We start from the raw sequence: 25,508 nt of genomic DNA, 5'->3' as shown, positions 1-25,508 counted from the left end.
TAATTGATTCTGCTATATTGTCAAGATGCAGAAAAAATCTTAAGTTGCCATTACACCTCAGGTCAGGTTCTAAATTTTTTTTTGTATAGCGCCAAAAGTACTACCCTAATGAATAATAATCAATATTTAATCATATAAATTCTTTATAACTTATATATGTATATCAATTCATTTGTATTAATTCCATTTCTTCGTTTAATATGAATTGTTGAATGCATTGTTATGAGTTTTCTGTTAGTGGAAAGTATACAAATATCCAAATTTCAATTTGAAATTTATGTCAAAATTTTGTTTGGTTTACTGTCAAACGTCGTCATAACCTAATATTATTGAATCCTGTTGAGGGACGTTCTTCTTAAATGTTAAACTGATTGCGATCAATGCCCTATAGTTTCTCCTTGGTCTCGTTAAACAGATAAAATACACAAAACCAGAATGGGTAAGAGCAATTCTTCTGCTGCAAACTCAGAGTAACCATTCTAATTTATTTTAGTTGTCTCAACCGGCCTTTCTTTCATTATATCCTCCATTAGCGCCGTGTTGATATTCTCTGGAATGCAAATGTACAAGCCATGGCTTAGTTCATCCCAGATCCATACAGTATTCGGGGGGTATTTAGGTTCATTATTTTTCACGTTTGTATTGACTGCCGTTGGCAATTTAGAAAATTGTGTTTTTGGCAAGACATACCAGTCCAAAATGTTTCCGGAAGGTAAAGCGTAATGCAGACTGTTCAAAGCTCAAAATTTTGATATATCTGTTTTCAGCCGTGTTTTCTATTTTGTTAGCACTATTTGCTTCAGGGATGATACATAGAGTTTGTGCAACAACCTGGTAAGAAAAAATAAAATTCTATCATCCTTGATGATTTGATATATGAAATGAATCTTACTCACTTCATTTCAGCTTAATAATCTCAGGATGTGCTTTGTATTACATCAATAAATATTCCCAAAAAGTATATGCCATACAGAATGCCCCAGTTGTCACACAAACTAGTCGTAAGAAGAAAAATTGATGACTTCCTTAATAAGGATTTTCAGGAATATTTTTATACGTATTTTTGTTCAATAAACCATGTATTATGAATGACTTACGAATATTACCTTTCTTTTATACAAAACACTCTTTATAGTTATAGTTTCAAAAGGGGGGTTACATGTAACTGCGACCTTAAGGTCTATTTTGCCCCCAATCAGAGCTGTTTTCACAACTGCGCCCTCTACAGCTCGCCCTCCAGGTTCAATAACATTAGGACAAAAAAATGAAACAAATTGAAGATGGATCAATTCTATATTGTCATTAGAAAATTGATATACATATATTAGTTGAAATGCAAATAAATTAATTATATTAATACGTCAACAACATTATAAAAATCAATAAAATTACTAAAAGTAGCAACAATGTTTTGTAATAAATAACAGCAAATTCACTTAAACAATGTATTACATTGGAATTAGGCATTTGTGCACAAGGTTCTGGGCAAGGACCTTCCTCTAGAGCAAGACGGTTCTCTATCATAAATTCATCCTGAAAAGGAATTTGAAAAATGATTAATTGAAAATATACTCTGGTCAGTTTGGTCAACTCACTTCAAACCAGTTGAAATCCTAGGAATACTGGAGTGGAAGCTATCTGTCAAGGAACTATGTTCTTGAGATCCAAAAAGGAGTTCTGCAGTGTTAGCTTGTCTTCTTCTCACTTTAGGTTTCACTTGAGATTCTGGTGGAGGAAGCATTCTGAAAATAATTTGTTCAGTAAATTATTGTACTCAATCAGATAATTTGACATTGCTTAGAAAATATTAAAGATGCTTACTGTGAGTCAATTGGAGAGGAAGACCTAGTTGAAGTGGTAGAACTGGTTGTATCATTAGTATTACTTGATACACTAGTAATGAGCTCTTTACCAAATATTGGAATTTCATTATGGAGGACGTGATCTAACAGTTGGCCTTTCACATTGTTTTCTTGTCTCAGCTGAAAAACAAATATTTTTGAGATAGTTTTCATCAGATTGCAAAGTATATACTAACTTCTTGTAGGGTGGCTTCACTCTCCTTCAATTTAGCATCCCTCTGCGCTACGGCGTGGCTCTGACTCAACGTCATGAGGTACAGTTTTTTTATGAGATATTTTGCTTCTTCCATATCCATTATCGTTTCAACAATGTTTTGCAAATCTTGATTATCACTATTGTCTTGATTTTCCTCAATTTCCATAACATTGTGCTGCGTTTCCGCTATAGTTTCTTGAACGTAATTGATGTTTTCTTTTATGTCTTCTATATAGCTGTCTAACTGGGAAAGATCTTGATTTTTTTGAATGGCCAGTTTCCTCCTTGCTTCTAAGACTTCTAGTTCTTTTCCTGAAATTGAGGTAAAATAACTTAATATTCGTAGGCATAAACGTAAACGTCGATTCTGAACTCGTCCAGGTTTTAACTTGTTAACCATGGCCAAAATTCTTTTAAAATACGCCGATAAGTTTCACTCACCTAAAGCTTCTCGTTTCTCCAAAAAGTGCTCCATTCTGACCTCCTGTTCTACTAGTCCTCTTTTGTTTAGGGCGATATTGTTTATTGCTTTTTCTATTCGTAGCCATCTCTGTTTGGCCGATTTCTCGGTGAAACTTTTATTCAAAAGTCCTGCTGCCTTCAAACTCAACATGCCCCTTTGACTCTTCCTCAAAACAGAAACTTCCTCCTGTTTTCTCTTCAAGACTTGATCCTTTATTTTTCTTTCAGCTTCCATCGATTTTATCATACTGGCATTTTTTCGTGATTCTTTTTTCAGTTGTGCTATTTCCCTCAATCTTTTCATTTCGGCTTCTTTATGTTTGTGTGATTCTTCCTTCATTTTATTAATCAACCTAACTTTGGCACGTTTGAGTTCCAGAAGTTCGTTTTTGTAAGATTTCAATTGGTTTTCATGATGACTCTGACTTCTAACTAGTCGTACATGTTCTTTCTGAGCTGCTTGCAATTTCTTCAAATCTTTCTGCATGTCAGTCAACTTTTTGGTATATTCATCTTTAATTTTCTTAATTCTGTCATTGGACTCTGTTTGCGGACCAAGTGAATGTAAAATTTTGTCCCTTTCTTCTTGAGTATTTCTAATACGTAGTTGCAGTTGTTGTAGCTTATCTTCGTAGTGTTGTCTCATTATTTGCATTCTTCTCTGTGACAACTCCAACTCGTCAATAAGTTTTTGTTTCATGTCAATATCTTGAGTTAAATTTAACAACTCGTCTTTCATTGTTTCTGCGTCTAAATCTTTTCCCTCACTGTCAGTATCGAATTCATTCTCCTCGTTTTCTTCCTCACTTTCCAAATTTTCTCTGTCTGAGATACGCCGGGTTCTTTTTAACATATCTTTTTCCCTTTGTAATTCTTTTTTTGCTTCTTCTATAAGTATAGAATTTCCTTCGATAGACGTTTCCATTGCAGATGTTTGCTGTTGGGAGCTATGTGCTCTTGCTAGTTGTTTCCTCAGTTGTTCGCAGATATTGTTGGACTCCATCAGTTTGGTCCTCAATTCTTCTATTTCTTTCAAGTAAGACTGAACCATACAAGCGACGTCATTGTCATTTCCGCTTCCTATCCAAGCTCCAGTAGCCTTTTCAGCTAATAAATTTGTATTTTTCAACGTTAACGAATCAATGGTATCTTGCATAGCCTTTACTCTCGTCTTTAGGTTATTGACTTCTAATTGAAGCATGTTGTTTTCATAAAACATATCGTTTACCATTTCAGTACCGTCTTGCCCTACAATTCGTTTGCCTTGTTTATATTCAACTATCTCCAGTTGTAGTTGTGCTATTTGTTGCTTAAGCAATGATATAGTTTTAGAACTTTTATCTTGGTTAATAACAATTTTATTCTTGATGTTACGTGCCCTATTGGCGTACTTCAATGTATTCAGAGTTTCCATGAAGTCTCTATCACTTGGACTAACACAAGCAATCATCACAGTACGACTATTACCACCTAAACTATCTTGTAATAACCTCGTTAATTTGGAATCTCTATAAGGAACGTGTGAGGCTTTTTTACTTTTATCACCTAAGGCAGAAATAACATTTCCTAAAGCTAAAAGTCCACAGTTAATATTTATCCCTTCTTTAGCCCTTTCCCCTGTAGCACCAGTCCTCTTCAATCTCTCAGATCCAGCTAGATCAACAAAATGAAATTTCGCCGTGAAAGTTTCGAATTCATTTATGTTACTATCGGACGATGGTACCAGTCTCTGTTGTTTTATGTGGAGTGTGAAAATGGCATGGGATCTCGAAGACTGTGTGTTCATTTGTGTGCTTGCTGTAGTTCTGGATAAGGCGCCAAGTCTGAGAAACTGTAGTGCTTCATCCGCAGAAACCACGTTTTTGAAAGTTACTCCTTTGACAACGATGCCCCCACAAGGATCTTCGTGAATCTTATAAACTTTTTCCTGAAAAGACGATTTTATTTAGTATTGATATTGAATGAGTTGGGTTGATGAAAACTTACTTTGTTGTAGCCGGGGTTGAACAGATCAATGACTTCTTCGTTATATAATTCCATGAATTGGGCCGAGACTTTGAATTCAGGCGCAACAACGCCATTCTCCCTTGCTTGCTGGATCCTAGTTTGTATGCTGTCGAATAGGTGGTGTATAGCTCTTGGTATTATTCCAATTTGACTTTTTCCCACATCCACGTCAAATCCCGAACCCATTGTATACGTTTTACCGGAACCCGTTTGCCCATATGCTAATACTGTTGCGTTGTACCTGTTAAAAAATGAATTTCGTGAAATGAATAGATGATGTCTCGGTCATTTTACCCTTCGAGGGATGATTCAACAAGGGAAGCCACACATTTTTCATACACTTCATCTTGACCAGCATCTGTATCGAAGACATAATCATAAGTGAAAGACTTATCGTTTCCCAAAGTAACTTGCGGCTCTCCTGGTGTTACTGTTGTGCAAAGATGGCACATGTCGATGATTTCCCGGGGAATCTGCGGGCGAATCCTAGAAAGAAATCGAATTTCATTATTGAATTCTCGTTATAAAATGTTAAGACTAATTATTAAGCTCCCAATTTCGACTAGGGAAAATGCCAGTTCGTTACTAACTTGGAAATTCGAAAATAGGGAAATTAATATATGGAAAATCACAATGCTCGATAGTTATTCAATGCGAAAAAGTTATATCACTCCTTCGATATTACTTTATACCATTGAGTATAATTTAATTTCAATACTGAATGCTCATAGTTGAATTTAGTCTTGGAATTCCGGCTGAGCAAACATTCGAAAAATCCTCAATTAATTACCTACCAAATATGAAACGTCAGATTCAAGGCTTCTCACCTATAGTAGAATTCAATCTGCGATTTGTTTCTGCACATTTCAAATGCTAGCTTATGGAAATTGCTCAACATTTTCTGCATACTGATGAGGGAATTTAACAAGTTCAGCTCAGGTGTTTGTAGATTCGTTTGTTTACACAACATTTTGTGACTGAACTACTCACGTCATCAAATTAGCTCTTTTCATGTAAAATAGATAAATCTATAATAGACACTTGGATCGACGATGTACCTATATACATGGGTAACTCCTCATAAAAAGATCATTGAATTGTTATGATCGCTATGAAATTATGAATTATCCTCCTGATGGTTCATAAGGGAGCAAAACGCCTCTTCATTCCCACAACGATATAGTCTAATGAAATATCGGTGGTAGTTTTTTTTAATATGCAATTGACTTGGCTTGTACACTATATTTTCGATTCGTTTTGGATCTATTCAGTCGTTGTTATTATGACGAAATGTCTCAGTTAATGTCCCTGGTGAATGCTCGATTGTATTTGAATTATTGTTGCTATTACATTTGTTGCATGTAGAATGTATGCGAGTGGGTTGATAGTCCTAAGGATATGCAACGGAACGAAAATGTTGCATAGTACATATTATGATAATGGTTTCGGTATCATTTTATCTTGTCCATATTTATTGAATCAATAGAGGGGAGATTACTTATCTACCCATATAAAATTATGGGATGTACATCATTTTTTACCAGCGAAACATCTTCTTTGAAATTCTGTCTATATCTGCCTTGAAATTCAGGTATCCAATGCCTTTTCATAACATTCAAAGAGTATCCTATAATAAAGTGGATGACATTTATTCAGTTGACATTTTACCCCAGAAGGCATTCGTTGGAAATGTTAAATTCATACCTATCGATCACACTCAATACCCACAGGTCAAAATTCTTCATCCAATATAAGAAATTTAATGAATCCTTGAATATAATTTACTAAAAATTGACTTTGCTTTTCGAAATATTGTTGGCACTGCTTGGGCAGTTCATTTTCCTCTTACTCTCTTCTGAATATTCGTTTAAAAGTGATTGAAGTTGCATCAAGCCATCCATTCCTCTGAAGTTGATGGGTCAAAACAGCTTAAGCCACCAGCACACGATCAATCTTAAGATTGAGATTGATTTTTTCATTGAGTATTAAAGATATATACTCAACTTAAGTAATTTTCATTTCTCCAAATAATATTCAAATGCCCTACAGAAATCTCTCTTCTTAATGTTGTGTCGATTTAAACCCAATATACATGTTGTAATAGCCTTGTTGTAATATGTCACGGTGATCTCAATGACTGAATCGATAAAAAATACACGTCACGTTATACATATAAGATGAGACCCAGATTGATCGTGTACTGGCAGCCTTAGACATTGCTTCTACTCAATTCTTTTTTTTTTTCGGGTTGTTTCAAAATATACCAAACGTTGTGCGAATACTAACGTATTATTGCCGAAAAGTTTTTGAAATCTACCTTCTGAATTATGAACTATAATAACGTAGGATGGTGTGTGGGTATTTTCGAATTCATTAATGATTCTATTGAATTTACTACCTGGTTTTCACGTAGGTAAACCGTTAAAATTTTGAACGATGTAATGTTAATAAACAGTTTGCTGGTTGGTTACTAAAGTTTTATTGAAACATTATGGGTTATTGCCAGAAACTCAAATTACAAATGGAAATAGGTGGCATAAATGAAAATTGCTGATCGAATATGGAAAAAAATCCAGGAACTAAAAACGTAATATATGGATTTTCACAAAAATGACTTTTCAAACCAAGACACGTGTTTCGCTATCACAGTAGCATCTTCAGGTGGCTGAAGGTAAACTCCTTCCTTCACCTACGCCCACCTAAAGATGCTATCGTGATAGCGAAACACGTGTCGTGGTTGAAAAACTTATATTTGTAAAAATGATATAATCTATTTTTGATTCTTTAGAATCAGCCAGCTTTTTTGTTATCGTTGTTAGTGGATATATCAATGAATGTGGGGACACACCAATCTTGCATAATATGAAAAGGAATAGTGATATCGCAACTGTACCATTATGGTAATGAGTTGAGCATACCTACACTTTGTGGTATACTCCTAGGTCATTCCAAGAAAACATGTTTAGTTTATATTCGCAAATAGATACCTACCAGTGAATATTAATGTATGAAAAAGGGGATAGGATTGACCTCGTTATTAATCCAAAAAAAAACATTAGTTTTTTCCCATTTTCGGTTCATACCAGCTATCTCTAGAAAAAAATTGATTTCATTTCAGAAAGTTTAAAATAAAATTCGTTCTAAATAGTGTGCAATTTTAGATTCAGTCTGCGAACTAAGGCTTTATATAGGAAATACACTTACAAGGACTGACAATCAGTATGCAAGTCTGTGACGTACGAAAATTGAGGAAGAAAGCAAAAGCCGGTTAAGTGACGTAAACTTCAAGTGAAGTTATTAGCAGTGTACGTATTTAACGTGGTTTATTTCCTAAACAATATCATTCAAGGTGGACGCGTTCGAAAAAGTAAACGGTGCGAAAAAATTCAATTAAGTATCCTTAATTACTATCACGCTCGACAATAGGTATCCATTATGTTCATGTGATGAACATTTGGTCATCTTTCGTGGAGCAGCACCCCGGGCAATTTATTTGTATACCCGCGACATTTCAAGAGTGTAATTACAATAATTCAGACAGTTTAGGTAACGTTCGAGCATATGGCGAAATTAATATCGGCTCAAAGCACTTCAATGGTACCGCCCGTTTTGATTCGCCATGCACCTGAACGCAGATTAATTGTGGATATTTACCTGCATTCAATTACGTGATTCATAAGATTTAATGGACATTCTGTAACCCAGATGAAGTAGTAACCGTTTGTGATTCTAATTACGCTATTGCCGCCAGCTTCATTGTGCGTAACCTTGTTTGAACATTGATCATGAACATTGAAGCAATTTTTGATACGTCAATTTCTTGTATCGATACCGAAATCAGCTATTGCCAAAAGTAGAACATCTCAGTTGTTGAAATAGCATCCGCCGAGCTTCTGGGTCGAAGCCAGAGCACGACCGTCTTCTGATCTACTTTTAATCCTGTTTCCTCAGGAGGAAATCAATCGGCTCATTAGAAATGAGCTGATTTAATGCTCGGTACACCGGTGGAGGTCGGACCCCATCAAAAATTAACTTTGGGGTGTAATGATGGAATGAAAATGGCTTCAGTTCACCTAGAATCGAGAAACTGATACCGGTCTATGAGTATGCTATTTGAAAGGCGGTTTTCATCAAAGGCCGAAGTGAATCGGATCGATTTGCTGATGCACAAGTATTTGGAGCATGTCAAAATTTTAATGGAGAATCCGCAATGCCGTCTAAAACGCTCGGACACGGAACATTACCTGAAAGATGGAATATGCTTCGGTCGAAGGTTCTGGTTCCAAATCCTCCGTTCTTATTTTTAGCCAAAGAGACTAATATAGTGGTTTCAAATGGGATGGTTAAACTGTCCTCTACTAAATTCAATATTCATCTTCCATCTGAGCAATCATTTCAAATAACATTTTATGCATGATATGGCAAAAGGGACGGTAATAAATTGTCGTGTTGATAATATCCTATTTATATCTTTATTATACCTGTATTCGCACATACATAGTTGTTTAATTACCCCCCTATCGATTTGTTGCAAGTCCAGACATATTCTCGTGATAATATATCGAATTCGATATTTTGAAAAAGCAAATTTCATAAACGGGAGCATAGTCGTCGATCCCTACTTTAATAAGAGTCCGTCCTAAATCAAATGATGTTCATTTCCTATGAAATCAGACACGTGCATGTAATACGTAACGCGAGGACTTTCATAGCGCAATCAAGGAAACAAAAAGATCAAAGATCTACATCCTGATTTACATGGCGGCTCACGAGGAGGAAGAAAGCTGTATATGATTAGACATCCCCGAAAATAAACCTCTAATTATGAAATAAATTTAGAGAGACAAATTCTCTCAACTTGAATGATCGTGTACCGCCCACTTGAGGACGAATAGCTCTTAAATGAAGAGAAAAAACAATATGTACATTCCCCAGACAACCTGAGCTGTCGCCATTGCTATGTGAACTTTATTATAGGTATTTCTTTTATTTCGGTCATTTATCATCCAGCGCTTCCGTTCATTACCACAATGTTCAGCTTGGATTTGGGAACTTTCACAGTTTCATTGTCAATTTCGAGTCCTGCAACTTCCACACCACTTTGGAAGTCAAACCCATATTATTTCCCATAATAATCTTTTTTTTTTAATAGGATCAATTAGCACTCCATCGTTCCTCCACTTCTGTACGCAGTCAATCAATATGTTTCTAGATTGTATCAAATAGAGTGTGATTTCCCTATCGATTGTTTTCCGCTAGATAGCTTGTTTATTTAGGAAGGTTACAAAATGTTTTACACGGTGGAGTTTCTGTCCCATTGCCCCTTCAGGTTGGCACTTGTTCTGGTCGATAGCACTCTTCACATTCATATTTAAATCACTGAATTCAATCATGGCTTCTGAGGTCTGAATCAATACCTCTAATTGATTCATAAGCCGCAATGATTAATATCCATCAGAGATTCCGTTCCTAGCATGGGATGCCCCAGATATGCTATAACGTGTGGGGCAAAAAAATGACACGAATCTAATAGAAATATCTACTCCTTTCTGGGAATTCTATATTACCTTTACCAATGTGGGTGAGTCACGACATTTGACAAAGCAGGCTCGGGCGGTTAGAATTAAAAACCATGAAGAATCGAATTTCGCTCACATCGTATTTTCATTGAATACAGATTCATTTTGGGAGTACGAGAGATCGAAATATTCGTTGCTTCTACAAGAACATAGCGACAAAACATATGTACATACTACTCTCGTCGGGCGCTCAAACAGGAAGTACAAAAAGTAACTGGTAGACCAAAGTTCCTATTTTTCTTTTATTCGAGGAACGACAGGCTGTTACGCCCATTTGAACATTTCGTATTGAGCAATGGACCATTGAGGAGTGTTGGTAGATTCAGTTTTTAGTTGTGAACTCTTATAAAAATATGACGACAGGAGATATTTTCACAAATCACTCTTTGTGACTGAAAAAACCGTATAAAATAAACTTTATATCTTTATTGAGTTCGGTCGCTTCAAGTAGATTATATGAAATTCATCAAGTCTCAGAAGAGAAATAGGGCCAACAGAATATTTTCCTATTACGTCTTATCCTTAAGTATGCTGTTAGTCTAATATATTCGATTAATTCCTTAGTTTTCAATCAGCAAAATTTGTTTTTCTTATGACCATTTGATTTCTTTATCAAAATTCATCTTATTATCTCCAGGTAACCCAGTTATCTACATCGAAACATTCTCATCTATCGTCCATTGGAATCTCAAGATCTCAACTGTGAAAATTCAGAAGAAGTGGGGTGTTTTGTGTTTTTTTGAGCTATATTTAAAAATTTTAGTGTTTGAAAAATATCTCTCTTCTTTCTCTTCTACCTTACTGTGTGCTTAGCCTTAGAGCTTTCGGAGTAGATTGCTAGTGGGTTTTTTGAATAGAACTTATTTATCGTTTTTTCCATAAAGAGATGATTGTTATATTAGTCATCGATTTATGTGAAAAACCAAGGCATCATGACCAAAGAGGAATCTTTGTCATGACACTTCTCAAATTGTCACATGAACTCTACTGGTTGAGACGGGTAACATTGCATTTCTTACTCAATGCAAATAATGATTTGATTTTTAATTGGTTACCTCGAACATTCTTGCCCTAGGCGAATACATTATATCAAGTCGCGGAATAGAAAACGTGTATTCTTCAATGTTCTCGAATGTCATATTATCGAAACTTGTTCCTTCCCACATCATTCGTAGAGTTCGTACGACTTTGTCATTATGGTTGGAAATTATTTGTGAAATATGTAGCTGGTTCTGGTCGAACCTCTTGTATATTATAATAAAATGAGAAAAAAATGCCCTCATCTCTACAGAACAAGTTTTATTCGCTTAGTCCTAGAGATTTTTATCCTATTTTGGGTTTATAAAATGAGATAAATTACTTTTGTTACGGGGGATTAATTATAATTATATATAAGTACAGAGCGATCGCAATAAAAAAAAAATTAATCACTGAACTGCCTTACGAGCGTATCTATGAAGAACTCTTCCACGATTCTTTCAAACCGGATGCTGGTATTTCTATTCATTCAATTATAATGAAATTATAAATAATCAAGGGTAGAATTAGTTCACAGGAAGAAGTGCATTTCGAATCAATTTCTCTATGGTGAAACTTTAACAATTCCGTAATTCGAAGTGAATATTCACGCGAAGAAAATTCTTGTGAGGGCATTGTAGACATAAGCATTGCCACTTCAACAAATATTGCAGCGTTCTCTTTCAAAAATCAATGTCGGGAAGGGGACCACCCGACCCTAAGTTTTTGGCTCTAGTCAGAGGGTGGTTTATAGCGTTTTCCCCTGATATGAATGTGTACTCCCGATTCAACTCAGGGTTATGAATGGTGAAAAATCAACAACTAATATCGATATAAAATGATCCATAAAGATCGTTGGACGTACTATAGATTGTTTATACTGTGACTATTACAAATTGATATCTGCTGTAGAGTGTAATTACATTTTTATCTAAATGATAATAGCCATTGTTTCGTATTGTCGCATACCTTAGAATACAAGGTATAATATCGTATGTTTTATGTAGGATCTTGTTATCAACTTTCAGATATGAAAATTATCTTTTAGCAACCTTTCAATAACCGCTGTGAAAATTCTGAATTTCCTCCAAATTTCAAGCTATTCTTGAACATTTTACATCGAAGATAACATACAATAACACATTTCGTTGAAAACAATGCCGAAACTGATTAGGAAACGGCACATTCTGTTCCTACAGTCTAGAGACCAATAAAATTTTAATGCTTTCTCTTTTGCAATTCAGGATCCACGATCCTCTCATTTGATGGTCAATTACTACATATAACGACAGTAACGATTTTATCATTTCACTATAAAAACGTATTAGCCCTGGACTTGCAGATCAGATTAATTCTTTAATTGACGAGAGTCGTTGTCCTGCAATAGATTGTTGTCTTATTATGGCAAAATCTTCAATGCATTATGTTGAATGGCTTACTTTTTTGCCGACAAAGTAATTAACTCTCAAAACAAAAAAAGAAGAAAGATGTTGAATAATTATTACATATTTTTTGTATGTAAAACAAAAAGTTCGTTTACTGATGAAGTTCATCAACAAAAAGATCCCTCAATACATTTCCGCAGGTTAAAAAATTTACAGTAAATTTATTCCATTGATTCTTAGGGGTTCTACCCACTCAAATACTGAAATATTCGAAAAGGGCCGCGATAATTGGGGTAAAAAGCAAGAGATGAGGATAAACAAACAAAAATCTTTACCTGACAGCCACTCTGACCGTGAGATCTTCTTCGTCCATCTCGCCAGAAAGATTAGGGAACCACAACAAGACTCACATGTGTCCACGGACTCGACAGATTCAAACACCTACCTCGATTTGAAGATCAAATACTATTTAGCATGATGACACAATTGTTTACTAATTTTCACATAAATAAATAAGTGGACACGATAATTTTTCTCAGGTGTTTTCATAATTTGACGTATCTGTACTCGATCGACGCGATTTTTTCATGGGCGACTCAGTTCGATTAGACAATTGTCAAAAACACATGTATGTAAATAAATAGTTGATCCTCCAGAGTGAAAGTGAACAAGTGAATAGACTTAACCTATAGCAACTTCCCACGGTGTGCACTCTGATGAGGATCAGAATAGAATAGAGAACTAGCGGCAGCGCAGGGATTCGAAGCCTCCACTTTCCACCAAGGTTATCTTGCGTCGATATACGCCTCCGTAACCGACTAGCAATGAGAGAGGTTTTCCGAGGAAATCGGAAAACCATCAAAAGATGCTATTTCTGGAAAGCATTCAAATTCATCTCATCGACAGCATTCATAATCCTGCAGAGGATTTGAGCACTGCAGAAATGTGAGGGAAAACCCTACATTTTCCTGAAAATTTGACATCGCCAAAGGAGAATTTTTCATCTTTTGAGGTTCACCACGAATCCACCGAATTTTGGTCTATTCGCACTCCATATGATGTAAATCATGCGCCATCGGCCTGGACAAATGATAATCTCAAGAGACAACGTCTGGTGAATAAGGTGGCTGTCGTACGAAGGAAATGACAACCCATTGACGTTGAAGGTTGGCTTCCCCAGTGAGTACCCACCTTCAGTACTACGCTGGCACTGAATGTGGAATACAAGATCCTATCGTGCTCAGTTATTAAAATAATGAGGCTGCAGAAATGCACCAGGTCATAGGACCAAATTAAACGCAAATCTACAGGATCGCAAATCATCAATTCCTATAGTTGATCCTATATACACACTAGGGTTAGTTGGTCAGGGTAGTTACTGGAATTTTGCCCCAACAAAGTGATGCATGGATGAGCTAATAAAACACAATTTCATCTTCATACTTATATTTGAAATCGCTGGTACCTCTCACAAAGATTGTGATTGTACCACAAGCCAGCCAATAATTTATTATCCCAACGGTGAACCTCTTCAAACCTAACTATACAGCTGGTCCATCCCGGATTACGAATTATTCATCAGTGTCAGATCATCACGATCCTATTTGTTGATAGTACACGATCATAACATAACCAGATTGAAAAGAATACCTAATAAGTCTGGATTAAATAACTTTGTTGAAATGATGCCGAAGCCGGTATTCACATCTCTTCACCAGCGTTCCCACCGATGCGCACCTGCTCTCAGCGGAAGGTGACGAGTTCGAACGATCGTTTGCGTGCATTCCACCACGGTTAAAGAAAGAAATTTCGAAATTTATATACTCGAGCACCTCGAATTGAGTTTGCGGTTTAAATTGCTCTAATCAACCCTTTGAGACAGTCAATATATAAATAAACAATAAAAAAATTATATCTGTATGGAAATACTGAGTCGTATACTGAATAAATGTGGCATACATTAACCTTATATACCTAGTAATATAAAAATCCCATAGTTTTCTCTAAATTGAAAACGTATCATAGGATCCCCAATCGAACCTCCTAACTTATGTAGAATAAATAACGTATTCAAGCCGAAATTGGCGTTCTGACTTGTATCGTTTCATCACCAATGGGGACTCTCTTCATTTGCTGACTCCAGAATTTCAGGTTTACCCCGGGTATATCTTCGCAAGGCATAATTTCGTTGCCTTCTTTTATTCTTTCCATGACCAGGGGCTGTGTCTGTGTCACATTGTCGGAATTTTCACAGATGATTTTAGCCAAACTTATTTTACGAATTTCATCCAACTGTTGAGTGGTGAATCCTGTGTATTCGTCTGGATTTTCGTACCAGTATCGGTCGCCATATTTGAGTCTTACGAATTGGTCCAAAATAAGGCAAGTGAGGGTTGGCCCTAGTATGCTGTCTTCTATTGGTTTCTCGCTCAGTGCTCCTGTATAAAGATCTATATCGGCTACTTCTCTGGAAAAAGGCATATAGGAAATTTATAAATTGATCTCCAAGCTTCTCGAATCGTTTCTGCATTACCTATAGAGGGACTGAATATTTCTCAAGGAATCAGGATCCATGTAATCTGACAGGTCCTCGAAGGTTTCTGTTTTATTGAAGCCACAATGTTGTCTCCATTCCACGTAACCTGGTAATCCGTGATCTCTTCCTCTTTGTATATTCAAAGAAACCAAATCTAAACCGTATTTCTTTGGTTTGGAATCGTTCTTCTTGTCGTTTCTTTCGAATAGATGCTGCTTCAGCTAGAAGACAATTTATAGTTGAGTGATGGAAAGAAAAATATCTTGTTCATCTTTACCTCATTGGTGAAATATGGATCATTTGCTTCGATGTTAGTGTTGATTGCACCCCTGATTGCCTTATCCATTCCACCAGGTTTATACAATTCGAAAGGATTGAACAGCATTTTATGCATCTGAATGAATTCTGGGCTAGACTTATCACTCGCTAATAATTTCATAAGGCCCGGTATAATTGTATGTGCAAACCTGAATGCTGCAGCAGCGAAGTGATTGGCTATTGAAGCATCAATAGTGTCGTTGTATTTGTGGAAATGACCTACTTTCTGGGGCCATAAGTCCAGTTCAGTCATAAGCTTGGGACCTGGAATTATAAATGAAAAATATTCGCATGCGTTTCCTTGTAATTCTGTTTTCACTATTCTTAGAAACTGATTGTTTCCGAATACATAAATCTTTATAACCATTTCATCGATTTGAGGGGAGATTGAATTATAATTACCCAATATGATAGGGAGGAATTCCTTGTAAGTTATGTGTTGCATTTCAGCACCCACAATCTTTCTACTCTCTTGAAAAAGCTGTTCATCATCCCAGTCTGGGTTTATTCGTGAAAGATTTTCGGCAATTCGGTTATGATGACGGGCCCATATTGTATGCATACTTGTCAAATGTAGATTTTCGTTCGATCTCGCATCTCCTGTAGGAAAAATTTCAGTCGGAAAACTTTCTTATTTATTATTCAATCTTACCGGCTTCGAAACAGTACTCTCCTTTTTCTTTGGCTTCTATCCTGTTACATCCATCGTCCATATTAGTGGACAGAGGAAGAAGCGTTCTGTTATCTTTGGTAACGTACATTTTCAATAGACCACCACTCATTGTTCTCAATTCTTCGACTAATGATTTTTCCACGCCGTAAATAACGGAGCCATCTATGAAAGCTGTAACTTGGTTCATCTGCTCTCTTGGTCCAAGGCAGCATGTTGGAGAAGGTGCTGATCTAACAAACTCCATACAAGTCACATTCTCTGCCCTTAGTGGATCGTTTTCATCTATAAGGACAGGAAAGCATTCAGGATGGATAACAGTCATGTTAATGCAACAGGAAATGCTTTTGCCGTCTGCTCCTTTGCTCAATGCCGTTGCTGTTATATCGTGGTCTAAAAATTGACCCCACACGGCCAACATGACGGAAAACTTGTAATCGTCGCGATAGTATGGCCGATGAACTATCAAGCTGACAGTTCTTGCAGAAGGAAGAGGTTTCCCTGACTTGGATACTCGTGGTTTGCTAATTCCTGCAACAAAATACGTTATTTGGATGCACCTTAGTATACTTCGAAGAGTTTCAAGAGAGCGAATTACCATCTTCATAATTTGGTGGAATCACTCTGCGGAATGGCCTGAAAGCCGTTCCGTACGAAACAGCATTCTTCAAATTATTGCAGGAACCGTCGAAACTTCTATACTTTTTGTATTCGTTGCAAGGAAGAGCAGGAAGATCACAAAATTGGTCCAGAAGTGAGTTGGTTTCATTGGTGCAAATCTTTGTTATGTTCTTCCTACTTTCATTCCTGAAAAAAAACATAATTTTGATGGGGTAACAGTATCATAAAATTGTCCCTTACCTGTGCATATACTGGAGTCCACATTCTTGGATGTATCCTACTCTGGAAAGCTCAATAGCTCTTTTAGAAGTTGAAGTAACAGTTTGATGCCTGTAACTTGGACTATCCACTGGTAAGGAAGGAACATCCTTTTCCAAATCGTCCTTTCTGACGAGAGATTCTTTTCCGAAAAGCAACGCAGCGTCCCACACTTCAAAGTTTTGCGAGGTGATGTTGTCCAATTTTCTGTCATCTAACGGCCAATTTTTGGCAAGTAGAACATTTAGCATGTCCACAGGAGCTGTTTCATTCGTGAAAGAACTATTTGAAATTGGTCCATCATCGAAGTCCGTTGTTATTGAGAAAATTATGCTCATAATTAGAGCAAGTATCACGAAACAACTGAAAAATCAGAACGGGGCATGAGAAGCTTTATTGCTTGATGTACAAATCTGTTTTTTTTTTCACATAAAATACTCACAGGAATGCACCGCATAATAAACATTGAAACTTCTTAATCTTCTTCCTCCTTTCCCTTGCAATGCTCGAATTGAAGACGTATTGGGGTCTACTCTCATTCGCCAGAAGTCTTGTTCTTTCGTCAGATTCAGTCATTTTGTCTGCAAATAATACAAACCACGAATTTCCGATCAAATATTTTGGTATTCATTGAAGGTATATGCAAGCGATTATACAAAGGTGCATTTGTACTGACGTTGATCAGTACAATTCCTCATTTTATCATTCGTGAAATGAAATGATAAGATTTTCTTGCTGAAAATATTTATTCTCCTCGATTAAATGGAAGTACTTACATCAGTGATGAATTGTTTTAAGTTTGTTTTTGATTTTTTAGTTTATTCAACAAAGAAAGCGCTAAATTATGTAAATAACTCGGATTCTTTGTATTGTATAAAGTTTGATGCTTCAGTGGCATCGAAAGCACATTAGGGGCGGTATGTTGCTTTAATATCGATAATATTAATTCTACAAAATCATGTACATCCACTTCAAAAACGTCTTCTATTTGCCTCATAAATTCAGTTATTTTCAACTGGGACCTGTCTCGTAAATTACATCAAGATCTCGAAGCATCGTTCGAAATTCAATGTGAAAGATCTGAAATTTTCGACAACTCGCTTTTATCTTTTGAAAAACTTCCAATTACGAGAAACACGTGTTTTGTTTTTCCGGCAGAGGCGCCTATATTTTTATTTAATATCGTACAGCTATTGGTGCTGTGGAAGAAAAAGGCGATTTTTTTATATCACATTCGAAATGATTTTTTGAACTATTCCTAGGTTTTACTGTACTATGATTATGCACAGGAGATTGCAAAGAATATATTTACCTGACGTTTCGTCTTATCATTCCAAAACAATAAATTGCCACTTATTCGTCACTTTTCAAGAACTGCCCTCAACAGAACTAACTTGAATACTATTATAAAATGTTAGATCAGACCGTTAGTAGATACCTAAGAAAAGTGAGAATCGATACTACTAATGAAACCAATGAAGTGGAGTGGAAACCCTATATCGTTACCAAGTCATGGTATATATCATCAGAAAGGTGATTTCCTATGTTGAACCTCGAAATATAATATCACATAATGCTTTATTGAATGAATTCCATCTGAATCACCTTTGTGTAGTCATACAAAGCAATTGTATTTTATCATTTTGATATACGAAACCCTCTCTAGAATAACAAATTCATCGAAGCGAATAAAAAGAACACCTAATAGTTTTATCCCCCCTATTGAATAATCAATTGAATTGAAAATCAGAACATAGCAGGCTACTAAAATCTGCAAACAATTCAAGTCTCAAATGATCGTCCACCATAATTTGCACGAGAGTGAATATTTCGGCTATTATGATCATTCATGCCCTCCTTATACATTCGAATTTGTTGACTGCGGATTTTATTTCATTTGTACAGTTTATTAACTGAATTTAGGACTGGGTGTCTTCCACTGAAAAAAACTCCATCTCACTGACCAATTATTTAAGACATAGGAAAAAAGTATAGGATGGATAAAGAGGATATCTGGCCAAATTATAAATGAAACACTCTGCTCAGGCAAAAAGACCTTTTAGTCGTTTTATTGTGATACCTTTTGCATCAAATGAAACAGTAAATTACGTTTCTTGTGATTCGAATTTTTTGATAAACAGACATATCAAGAACATTCATATAAAAATATATATATGTATATCATATATAGATTATAAAATTTTTTCTAAAGAACGAAAAGTGTGAAGTGAATAAAACACGATTATATCTAATGATTAGCAATTGAGGCAACTGAACAGATCTTTTCAATAATCAAATAACAGAAATATAAAAATCACATTATAGAATACAGCAAATATGATACCTAGTTAAAGTAACATAACTTTAGTATAGAGAATTATGGGGGCAAAATTCGATATAATGATATAAAAATACATTGTTTTGTGTGTGAAATATAAAAAATTGGTTCTGATGGTAAGACTGAAAAGTTTTTGAGCATTTTTCCCACCGATATATATTCTTCAAAAATTCTGACCCAAACTACTTTATAAATTGAATGATGGTCAGTCTTTGTATTCAAATATCAAATATATTCATTTAAATGGAAAATCATTCTCTGATAGCAACACTTTTGTACAATTGTTATTTCCCTGAATAAATGGATAGGACGGATAAAATACAATATCATAATGATAATTAATCAAAATATTCAAGAACTACTACAACAAAACAGGCAGATAAAATGAATCAATGAGATAGTGCTTACAGCTACCTCCCAAATACATAGGGATGATAAATGGAAGAGAAATATCTTGGCAACTAACAAAGCCTCAAACACCACTGGTAGAGTGAAATTTATTTCCTTGGAACCATGTTGTCTCCTTATATAGAAACCATAAATCAGTTGCCCAAAGGAAGAAGTTCAAGAATCCAAAAATCTGTAAAAGCATTAGGAACTCAACACCTCGAATATGGAAAACATGTACGAGATAGATAAAATTTTGAAACATTAATTACTCACCACAGAAATGTTGAGTGTTGTGAAGGTAGATTGTGTTACTGTACATTGGCATGGGACTGCGAGGGAATCAACATCTGTGACATATTTCAACCCCGTAAGACCATTGGCCCAAGCTGCACTACTGGATAGCCAAAATACTGCCACAACAACAGTGGCAATGAAATCCTGATAAAAAGGAGGCATTAATTTAATCCAGTACAATGATTACTATCATTCACTCACACCAAGTGGAAGTTTTGGATTCTGTATATATATTCTATCAAATTTCAAATAGATTATTGTTATAGCAAAGGAGTATATCAAAGCCAGGAAGCCAGTCCAAACAAAGAACTTAGCATCTCCAGAAAAATCAGCATATATCTCATATTTTGATGCACAGTTGAGGGTAATGTTGTATTCCAACTCGAAGGGATACTTGTATACAAAAGGATAATCTGTTCCTTTACAATGGATAGTCAAATAGCCAGTGTACTCGGTTACGCATACAAAAGCAAAGATTGCAAATACCTAGAAGTAATTGGGATTGACACATTCATAAGTTAGCATTTGAATATCAATCAATATTATATTATGAGCTAAATTGATTGGCCTTGTTATCGTAAAAAAAAACTTACAAAATGGGCAATTCTCATTACACCCCTTGGTTCTTGGATAACATTGAAGTTGAGGTCCATTATGAGTGTGACCGTTTCAACAGTTTCAGGTTAAATGTTCAAAAAAAAATAGTTTAAATGGCAGAATTAGATAATCAACGTTTATTACTCATTGTTTATTTCCGCAGTACGCCCCAGTAAATAATGTAGTGATTGAAATTACAAAATGAGCCAAGGTCATTTAGAAAATGACATACGTCAGAATCAGAAACTTAAAACGCCACAGAACGAGAAAACTAACATCATAATTTTTTTTCTTCTACTATCAATGGTAGTAAATCATTGAGTAACTTCAAACTTTGTCATAAATAAGTTCTATTCTAGATATTATTATTATAATTCATTAATTTACACTGACCATTTAAGATCAGGCATAGGGCATAGCCTACTAGGCTTCATACTAGTAGGGTAGGCTATGCATCAGGGTGATTTCCAACGAACCAAAGGGTTGGCATGTTTTACTTTGACTTAATCAAGAAAAAAGTTTATGGAAAAAAGTGAAAACTGTTGATAACCTAAATTATTAGGACGAAAAAAAAGGGTTTTGCATTAAGTTAATAAGTTTGTTTAGGTTATTTGAAGACAAAGAACATTCGAGTACAATAATATTACAATATTTTTGTTATTATGCTTGTTTATTTGCGATGCAGTTTGAAAAGAATCGTATTCATCTTCTAGTATCTACAATTTCCTAAATTTTTTTTTCCAAAATGAGCATCAGCAGCAACCAAAGGGTTGTCTTTTCTTTTCATTGAGCACCTTTTATTTTCTTTTCCTTTCTTCAACATTTTTCAAAATCAAGGGGGTCACTGCAAAAATTGAACATTCCAGAAGTTTCATGATCACTCTGGATTGCTGACTTGCTCGAATGGGAGGAGTTTTGCGATGGCATGTTGCCAGCTTTATTTTCCCGTAACAAATTCACAGGACTTTATCCTTTGATGGGAGATATTCCCGACCTAGATGACCATAAACAATTTAATAATGTACAGATTGTAGATAATGAGTAATCAAAAGGCAATAATAAATACAGATCATATCATTATTGAATGAGAAATAATCATAGCTGATAAAAGTTGAGAACAATATACATATATTTTGTTGTTGTGATTACTCTGTATTCATATATTATTTTATCTTTTTTTAAATCCCTTTTTCGCTACATTTCCATTCAGGAGATGAAGTTTCAATATGTGCAATCCTGTTGAAGTCGTTTCTTTGAGAGGACATTTTTTGTCGGAGAGAAAATATTTACCTATAAACACTAAAATAGAGAATATTGACAAGAAACAACTACAACTCATATTTTCAGTTTCTTCGAATATACATACAATACTCTATCTTCGCCTTTATGCGCAATTATTCACTTCCAATTTCCAATTAGCAGTTTCAGTTAAAGTTTGCAAGAAAAATCGAATTAGCAGAATCCCGAAGGATTTTAAACTGTTTTTGGCATAATTCCTACCAACGTTTTCGGAAAGATACATATATGTACCAGGTCACCGTTTTTCATAGCCCATTTTCACCGAAATTATCCGAAGGTTCTGGCACAGTATAAGGCTTTATATTAAGGTTCTTGTGTGGAGCCATACCGGAGAAAATCGTTTACAGTCTGACAACGCGCGTCGAATTTTCTAGTACATTCTAGAAAACTCCTACCTCTTTATATAAGTAGCGTAACAATCACGGACGCCATTGCAATTGATTACACCGTTAGAGAGAAGTGTGTGTTGTGTCGAACTAGATCAGTGATATTTGGACGAACTGTGTTTTATCAGTGAACGAAGCCTATAGAAAATGGGAAAAGATTACTACAAGATTCTAGGAATATCTAAAGGTGCGAGTGATGATGACATCAAGAAAGCCTATAGGAAATTAGCTCTAAAATACCATCCAGACAAGAACAAATCACCAGGAGCAGAGGAAAGATTCAAGGAAGTAGCTGAAGCGTACGAAGTTTTGTCTGATAAGAGAAAACGGGATATCTACGATGCCTATGGAGAAGATGGTCTCAAAGGTGGAGTGCCCGGAAATGCAGGAAATGGTGGTCCTAGCAACTTCAGCTACACTTTCCACGGGGATCCAAAAGCTACATTTGCTCAATTCTTTGGAAATGCCAGTCCTTTCCACGCCTTCTTTGACATGGGTGGACCAAACAGAATGTTCGGTTTCCACGATGACGAAATGGACGTTGATGATCCGTTCGCCTCTGTTGGTCTTGGTGGACCACCAAGAGGTGGTCCAGGAGGAGCTTTCAGAAGTCATTCCTTCAATGTTCATACTCCTAATAGATCCAAAGACAAAATACAAGATCCGCCTATAGAACACGACTTGTATGTTTCTTTAGAGGATATCACCAAAGGCTGCACCAAGAAGATGAAGATCAGTAGAAAAGTACTTCAGCCAGATGGTAGTACAAAGAAAGAAGACAAGGTGTTGACCATCAATGTCAAACCTGGATGGAAGGCTGGCACAAAAATCACATTCCAAAGGGAAGGCGATCAGGGAAGGAATAAAATACCTGCAGACATAGTATTCATTATCAGGGATAAACCTCACCCGCATTTCAAGAGGGAAGGCAGCGATATTCGATATACTGCTAAAATTACACTAAAACAGGTAAGCACAGCATTGGAATATTTTTAGATGGCATAGTCCTGTTGGCTATTTTTAAACATGTTGTCAACTAAGGATTCAGATTATTAATAACATTATCATCATCATCTTTCACTAACAGTAATAAAAAAGATAAGCCTGCCAACTATGCCATCAATGACTGTCAGAGTAAGCATTACTAAAGTACTTTTTTTCCAGGCCCTTTGCGGTTGTACCATTGAAGTTCCTAGCATGACACCTGGAGTCACAAAACCACTGCACTTCACAACTGAAATTGTTAAACCAAACACAGTAAAAAGAATTCAAGGATATGGTCTTCCACTACCAAAAGAACCATCCAGAAGAGGAGATTTGATAGTCAACTTCGATATAAAATTCCCAGACCATCTCACCCAATCTGCAAGAGATATTCTCTATGATACCCTTCCTGATAATTAATTTATTATATTTCTTTTCGGAAATGTGTGTTGTGATAAAAATTTGTACGTTTTAGTACAATAATTTTGTACGGACTTATAGATATTAAAAATTTCTCTGAGCTGATGTAAGAAATAAGTTTAATATGAAATATTTTTTATTTTTTAACTATCGTGTGGATATTTGTTTTGGACCACACGACCTTATTCACAATTTTGTTGAATGAGTTAAATACTATAACTTGTTATGTACATAAGGTGATTAATTTATAAATTTAATGAATTAAAATTTTATTGTAATGTATTTGCGCAAATATATAAATGTTAATTTTGGTTTTTCTTTTATTACGTACCGCCGAATCGTTTTTTCACGATTACGTCCTTAAAATGAAGTTTCTGGGTTTCGTAGTTTATTAAAAAAAAGATTAATTTACACAAAAGCGATTTTTGTGCAAAAATAACAATTCTGAAATCGTTAAAATACAGTTTGTATACAAGTTCGTCCAATTAATTAACCTATTGAATTGTCAATGAAGATAATGCTAGATATTGCAGTAATGGCTAGGAAATCAAATTTTTTCAAACAAGGTAAAGTCGTCTTTTATGGTTATAAGTTGCCTTAAAAAAAAAATAATCTAAACGGATTTCGCCTATTTGGAGACTAATTCAAAGCAAGGTTTCGTTTCCATTTTTGGTTTGAAAAATTTCCAATTCTTGAGGTCGATCACCAAACGAAACCTTGTGATATATTAAGTTGTCCTACTCAATGAATACGTACGACCTCCAAATTTGCTCACATCATGGATTCGCACACCTTCCCAATTTTGTTGTAAACAAGTATATTTATTAAACATAAGAGGCCATTGAGAGTTTGCCTGTTATTTTCAGAGGACCAAGTCTTTTTTCGCGAAACAGTTTCTCACACGTTACTATTTTTAATCGGTCGGTATACATATGTGTACCAAACTAGTAGTGTAACAAAAATAGACGTGACATCATCAGCTGTAGTAGGCTCAATGTTTTGGGCGGAATACAATTGATATGATCAAGTTATCGATTTTTTTATACAGAATATAATTTTTATTTACAAGATATTATAAAGGTAGTCGAGGTGTAACGAAATTGTATCGAGGAAGCGACAGGCGGCGATGACCTCCTTGTTGCTTTGAATTTTACCGTTACTCAGTGAACTGATGCTCAAGTAGAAGTAGAACAATCACATCAATTCAATTATTCATGTTTTTTTTATCTGATAAATTTGTGGGAGATTCTGTCCGATAGTTGTGAATCTGTTATCAAAAATATCAGTTTTCAAGCATTCTAATATTCGTAATGATAAGGGATTATGAGTATACTTTCAAACTGCTATAATGATAAATTTTAGCAGCACTAATTTTCAATAATAACCATCAGACGTATATATACATATTTATTTATTTAATCTTGAAAGACAAACTTTTTTATTGTCTCTGATGTACGGCACACGCTAATGGCGATGACGTCAAATGGTTGACTGACGTCGGTCTAATCTTAAAAAGGCAAGCTGCCAAATGTTCATCATATCAAAATCAAAGATTATAGAGTTTTAATCTTTCATCAAAATTAAGAGTTCTCCTTTCTTATGTATTTACTGGTTCTAATCACAAAAAATTAAGTTCACTGCGCGGCCGTTATATTGATAAGTTATTAACAGGTGGTTTTCATTTATCTTAATTATAAAATAGCAGAATCCGTTACCATTTCGTGATTCGTCAATTGATTGCCAAGCTGGGTCGCAAATATTTTGAGTGAAGGTCTTCATTGTCAACAGGACAATAAATAACGCGCTGACGTTGCTTTTGTAAATCGATCGGAAATGCAAGCCTCTAAATTAACGGTGGCGCAGGCTCTTCTAATTTATAGATGTTTCGA

General features: G+C 35.4%; 5 protein-coding genes across 5 annotated transcripts; 2 read left to right on the top strand and 3 right to left on the bottom strand.

Annotated features, from left to right (window-relative positions):
- The first annotated feature begins 296 nt into the window (after nt 1–296).
- On the top strand, nt 297–1,092 carry LOC123321950 (protein KRTCAP2 homolog). The gene is made up of 4 exons (XM_044909768.1): nt 297–439; nt 494–712; nt 768–834; nt 907–1,092. The coding sequence occupies exons 1-4, from the start codon at nt 436–438 to the stop codon at nt 1,016–1,018; spliced, it is 402 nt and encodes a 133-aa protein (XP_044765703.1). The 5' UTR covers nt 297–435; the 3' UTR covers nt 1,019–1,092.
- Nucleotides 1,093–1,279: 187 nt separating this feature from the next.
- On the bottom strand, nt 1,280–13,257 carry LOC123321948 (kinesin-like protein KIF21A). Its single transcript, XM_044909758.1, has 8 exons — nt 12,844–13,257; nt 4,822–5,013; nt 4,507–4,768; nt 2,500–4,447; nt 2,039–2,370; nt 1,822–1,982; nt 1,596–1,742; nt 1,280–1,533 (listed from the first exon to the last, which is right to left on the bottom strand). The coding sequence occupies exons 1-8, from the start codon at nt 12,879–12,881 to the stop codon at nt 1,521–1,523; spliced, it is 3,093 nt and encodes a 1,030-aa protein (XP_044765693.1). The 5' UTR covers nt 12,882–13,257; the 3' UTR covers nt 1,280–1,520.
- A 680-nt stretch (nt 13,258–13,937) lies between these two features.
- LOC123321315 (lactoperoxidase) lies at nt 13,938–18,462 on the bottom strand. The gene is made up of 9 exons (XM_044908778.1): nt 18,224–18,462; nt 17,354–17,492; nt 16,894–17,274; nt 16,631–16,839; nt 16,015–16,563; nt 15,765–15,962; nt 15,322–15,626; nt 15,042–15,265; nt 13,938–14,975 (listed from the first exon to the last, which is right to left on the bottom strand). The coding sequence occupies exons 2-9, from the start codon at nt 17,485–17,487 to the stop codon at nt 14,579–14,581; spliced, it is 2,397 nt and encodes a 798-aa protein (XP_044764713.1). The 5' UTR covers nt 17,488–17,492; nt 18,224–18,462; the 3' UTR covers nt 13,938–14,578.
- Nucleotides 18,463–18,955: 493 nt separating this feature from the next.
- LOC123321317 (synaptophysin-like protein 2) lies at nt 18,956–20,761 on the bottom strand. The gene is made up of 4 exons (XM_044908780.1): nt 20,527–20,761; nt 20,135–20,419; nt 19,913–20,077; nt 18,956–19,829 (listed from the first exon to the last, which is right to left on the bottom strand). Exons 1-4 carry the CDS (start codon nt 20,584–20,586, stop codon nt 19,722–19,724), a joined length of 618 nt encoding a protein of 205 aa, XP_044764715.1. The 5' UTR covers nt 20,587–20,761; the 3' UTR covers nt 18,956–19,721.
- Nucleotides 20,762–22,231: 1,470 nt separating this feature from the next.
- On the top strand, nt 22,232–23,930 carry LOC123321316 (dnaJ protein homolog 1). The gene is made up of 2 exons (XM_044908779.1): nt 22,232–23,184; nt 23,380–23,930. The coding sequence occupies exons 1-2, from the start codon at nt 22,363–22,365 to the stop codon at nt 23,617–23,619; spliced, it is 1,062 nt and encodes a 353-aa protein (XP_044764714.1). The 5' UTR covers nt 22,232–22,362; the 3' UTR covers nt 23,620–23,930.
- Nucleotides 23,931–25,508: the final 1,578 nt, after the last annotated feature.

Source organism: Coccinella septempunctata, chromosome X (genome assembly GCF_907165205.1).
Source record: "Coccinella septempunctata chromosome X, icCocSept1.1, whole genome shotgun sequence".
Lineage (NCBI taxonomy): Eukaryota > Metazoa > Arthropoda > Insecta > Coleoptera > Coccinellidae > Coccinella > Coccinella septempunctata.
Note: the sequence above shows the minus strand (reverse complement) of the source record. Positions and strands in the feature narration are given on the sequence as shown.

Coding starts and splice junctions, on each gene's coding strand:
- LOC123321950 (XM_044909768.1), top strand. Junction 713..767: donor GTCCAAAATGTTTCCGGAAG/GTAAAGCGTAAT, acceptor ATCTGTTTTCAG/CCGTGTTTTCTATTTTGTTA. Junction 835..906: donor AGAGTTTGTGCAACAACCTG/GTAAGAAAAAAT, acceptor ACTTCATTTCAG/CTTAATAATCTCAGGATGTG.
- LOC123321948 (XM_044909758.1), bottom strand. CDS start 12,881: ATGGACGAAGAAGATCTCACGGTCAGAGTGGCTGTCAG. Junction 4,448..4,506: donor TCAACCCCGGCTACAACAAA/GTAAGTTTTCAT, acceptor TCGTCTTTTCAG/GAAAAAGTTTATAAGATTCA. Junction 1,983..2,038: donor GTGAAGCCACCCTACAAGAA/GTTAGTATATAC, acceptor TTTGTTTTTCAG/CTGAGACAAGAAAACAATGT.
- LOC123321315 (XM_044908778.1), bottom strand. CDS start 17,487: ATGACTGAATCTGACGAAAGAACAAGACTTCTGGCGAATGAGAGTAGA. Junction 17,275..17,353: donor TTATTATGCGGTGCATTCCT/GTGAGTATTTTA, acceptor CTGATTTTTCAG/TTGTTTCGTGATACTTGCTC. Junction 15,266..15,321: donor ATCCATATTTCACCAATGAG/GTAAAGATGAAC, acceptor ATTGTCTTCTAG/CTGAAGCAGCATCTATTCGA.
- LOC123321317 (XM_044908780.1), bottom strand. CDS start 20,586: ATGGACCTCAACTTCAATGTTATCCAAGAACCAAGGGGTGTAATGAGA. Junction 20,420..20,526: donor TAATGAGAATTGCCCATTTT/GTAAGTTTTTTT, acceptor AATTACTTCTAG/GTATTTGCAATCTTTGCTTT. Junction 20,078..20,134: donor ATCCAAAACTTCCACTTGGT/GTGAGTGAATGA, acceptor CCTTTTTATCAG/GATTTCATTGCCACTGTTGT.
- LOC123321316 (XM_044908779.1), top strand. CDS start 22,363: ATGGGAAAAGATTACTACAAGATTCTAGGAATATCTAAAGGTGCGAGT. Junction 23,185..23,379: donor CTAAAATTACACTAAAACAG/GTAAGCACAGCA, acceptor CTTTTTTTCCAG/GCCCTTTGCGGTTGTACCAT.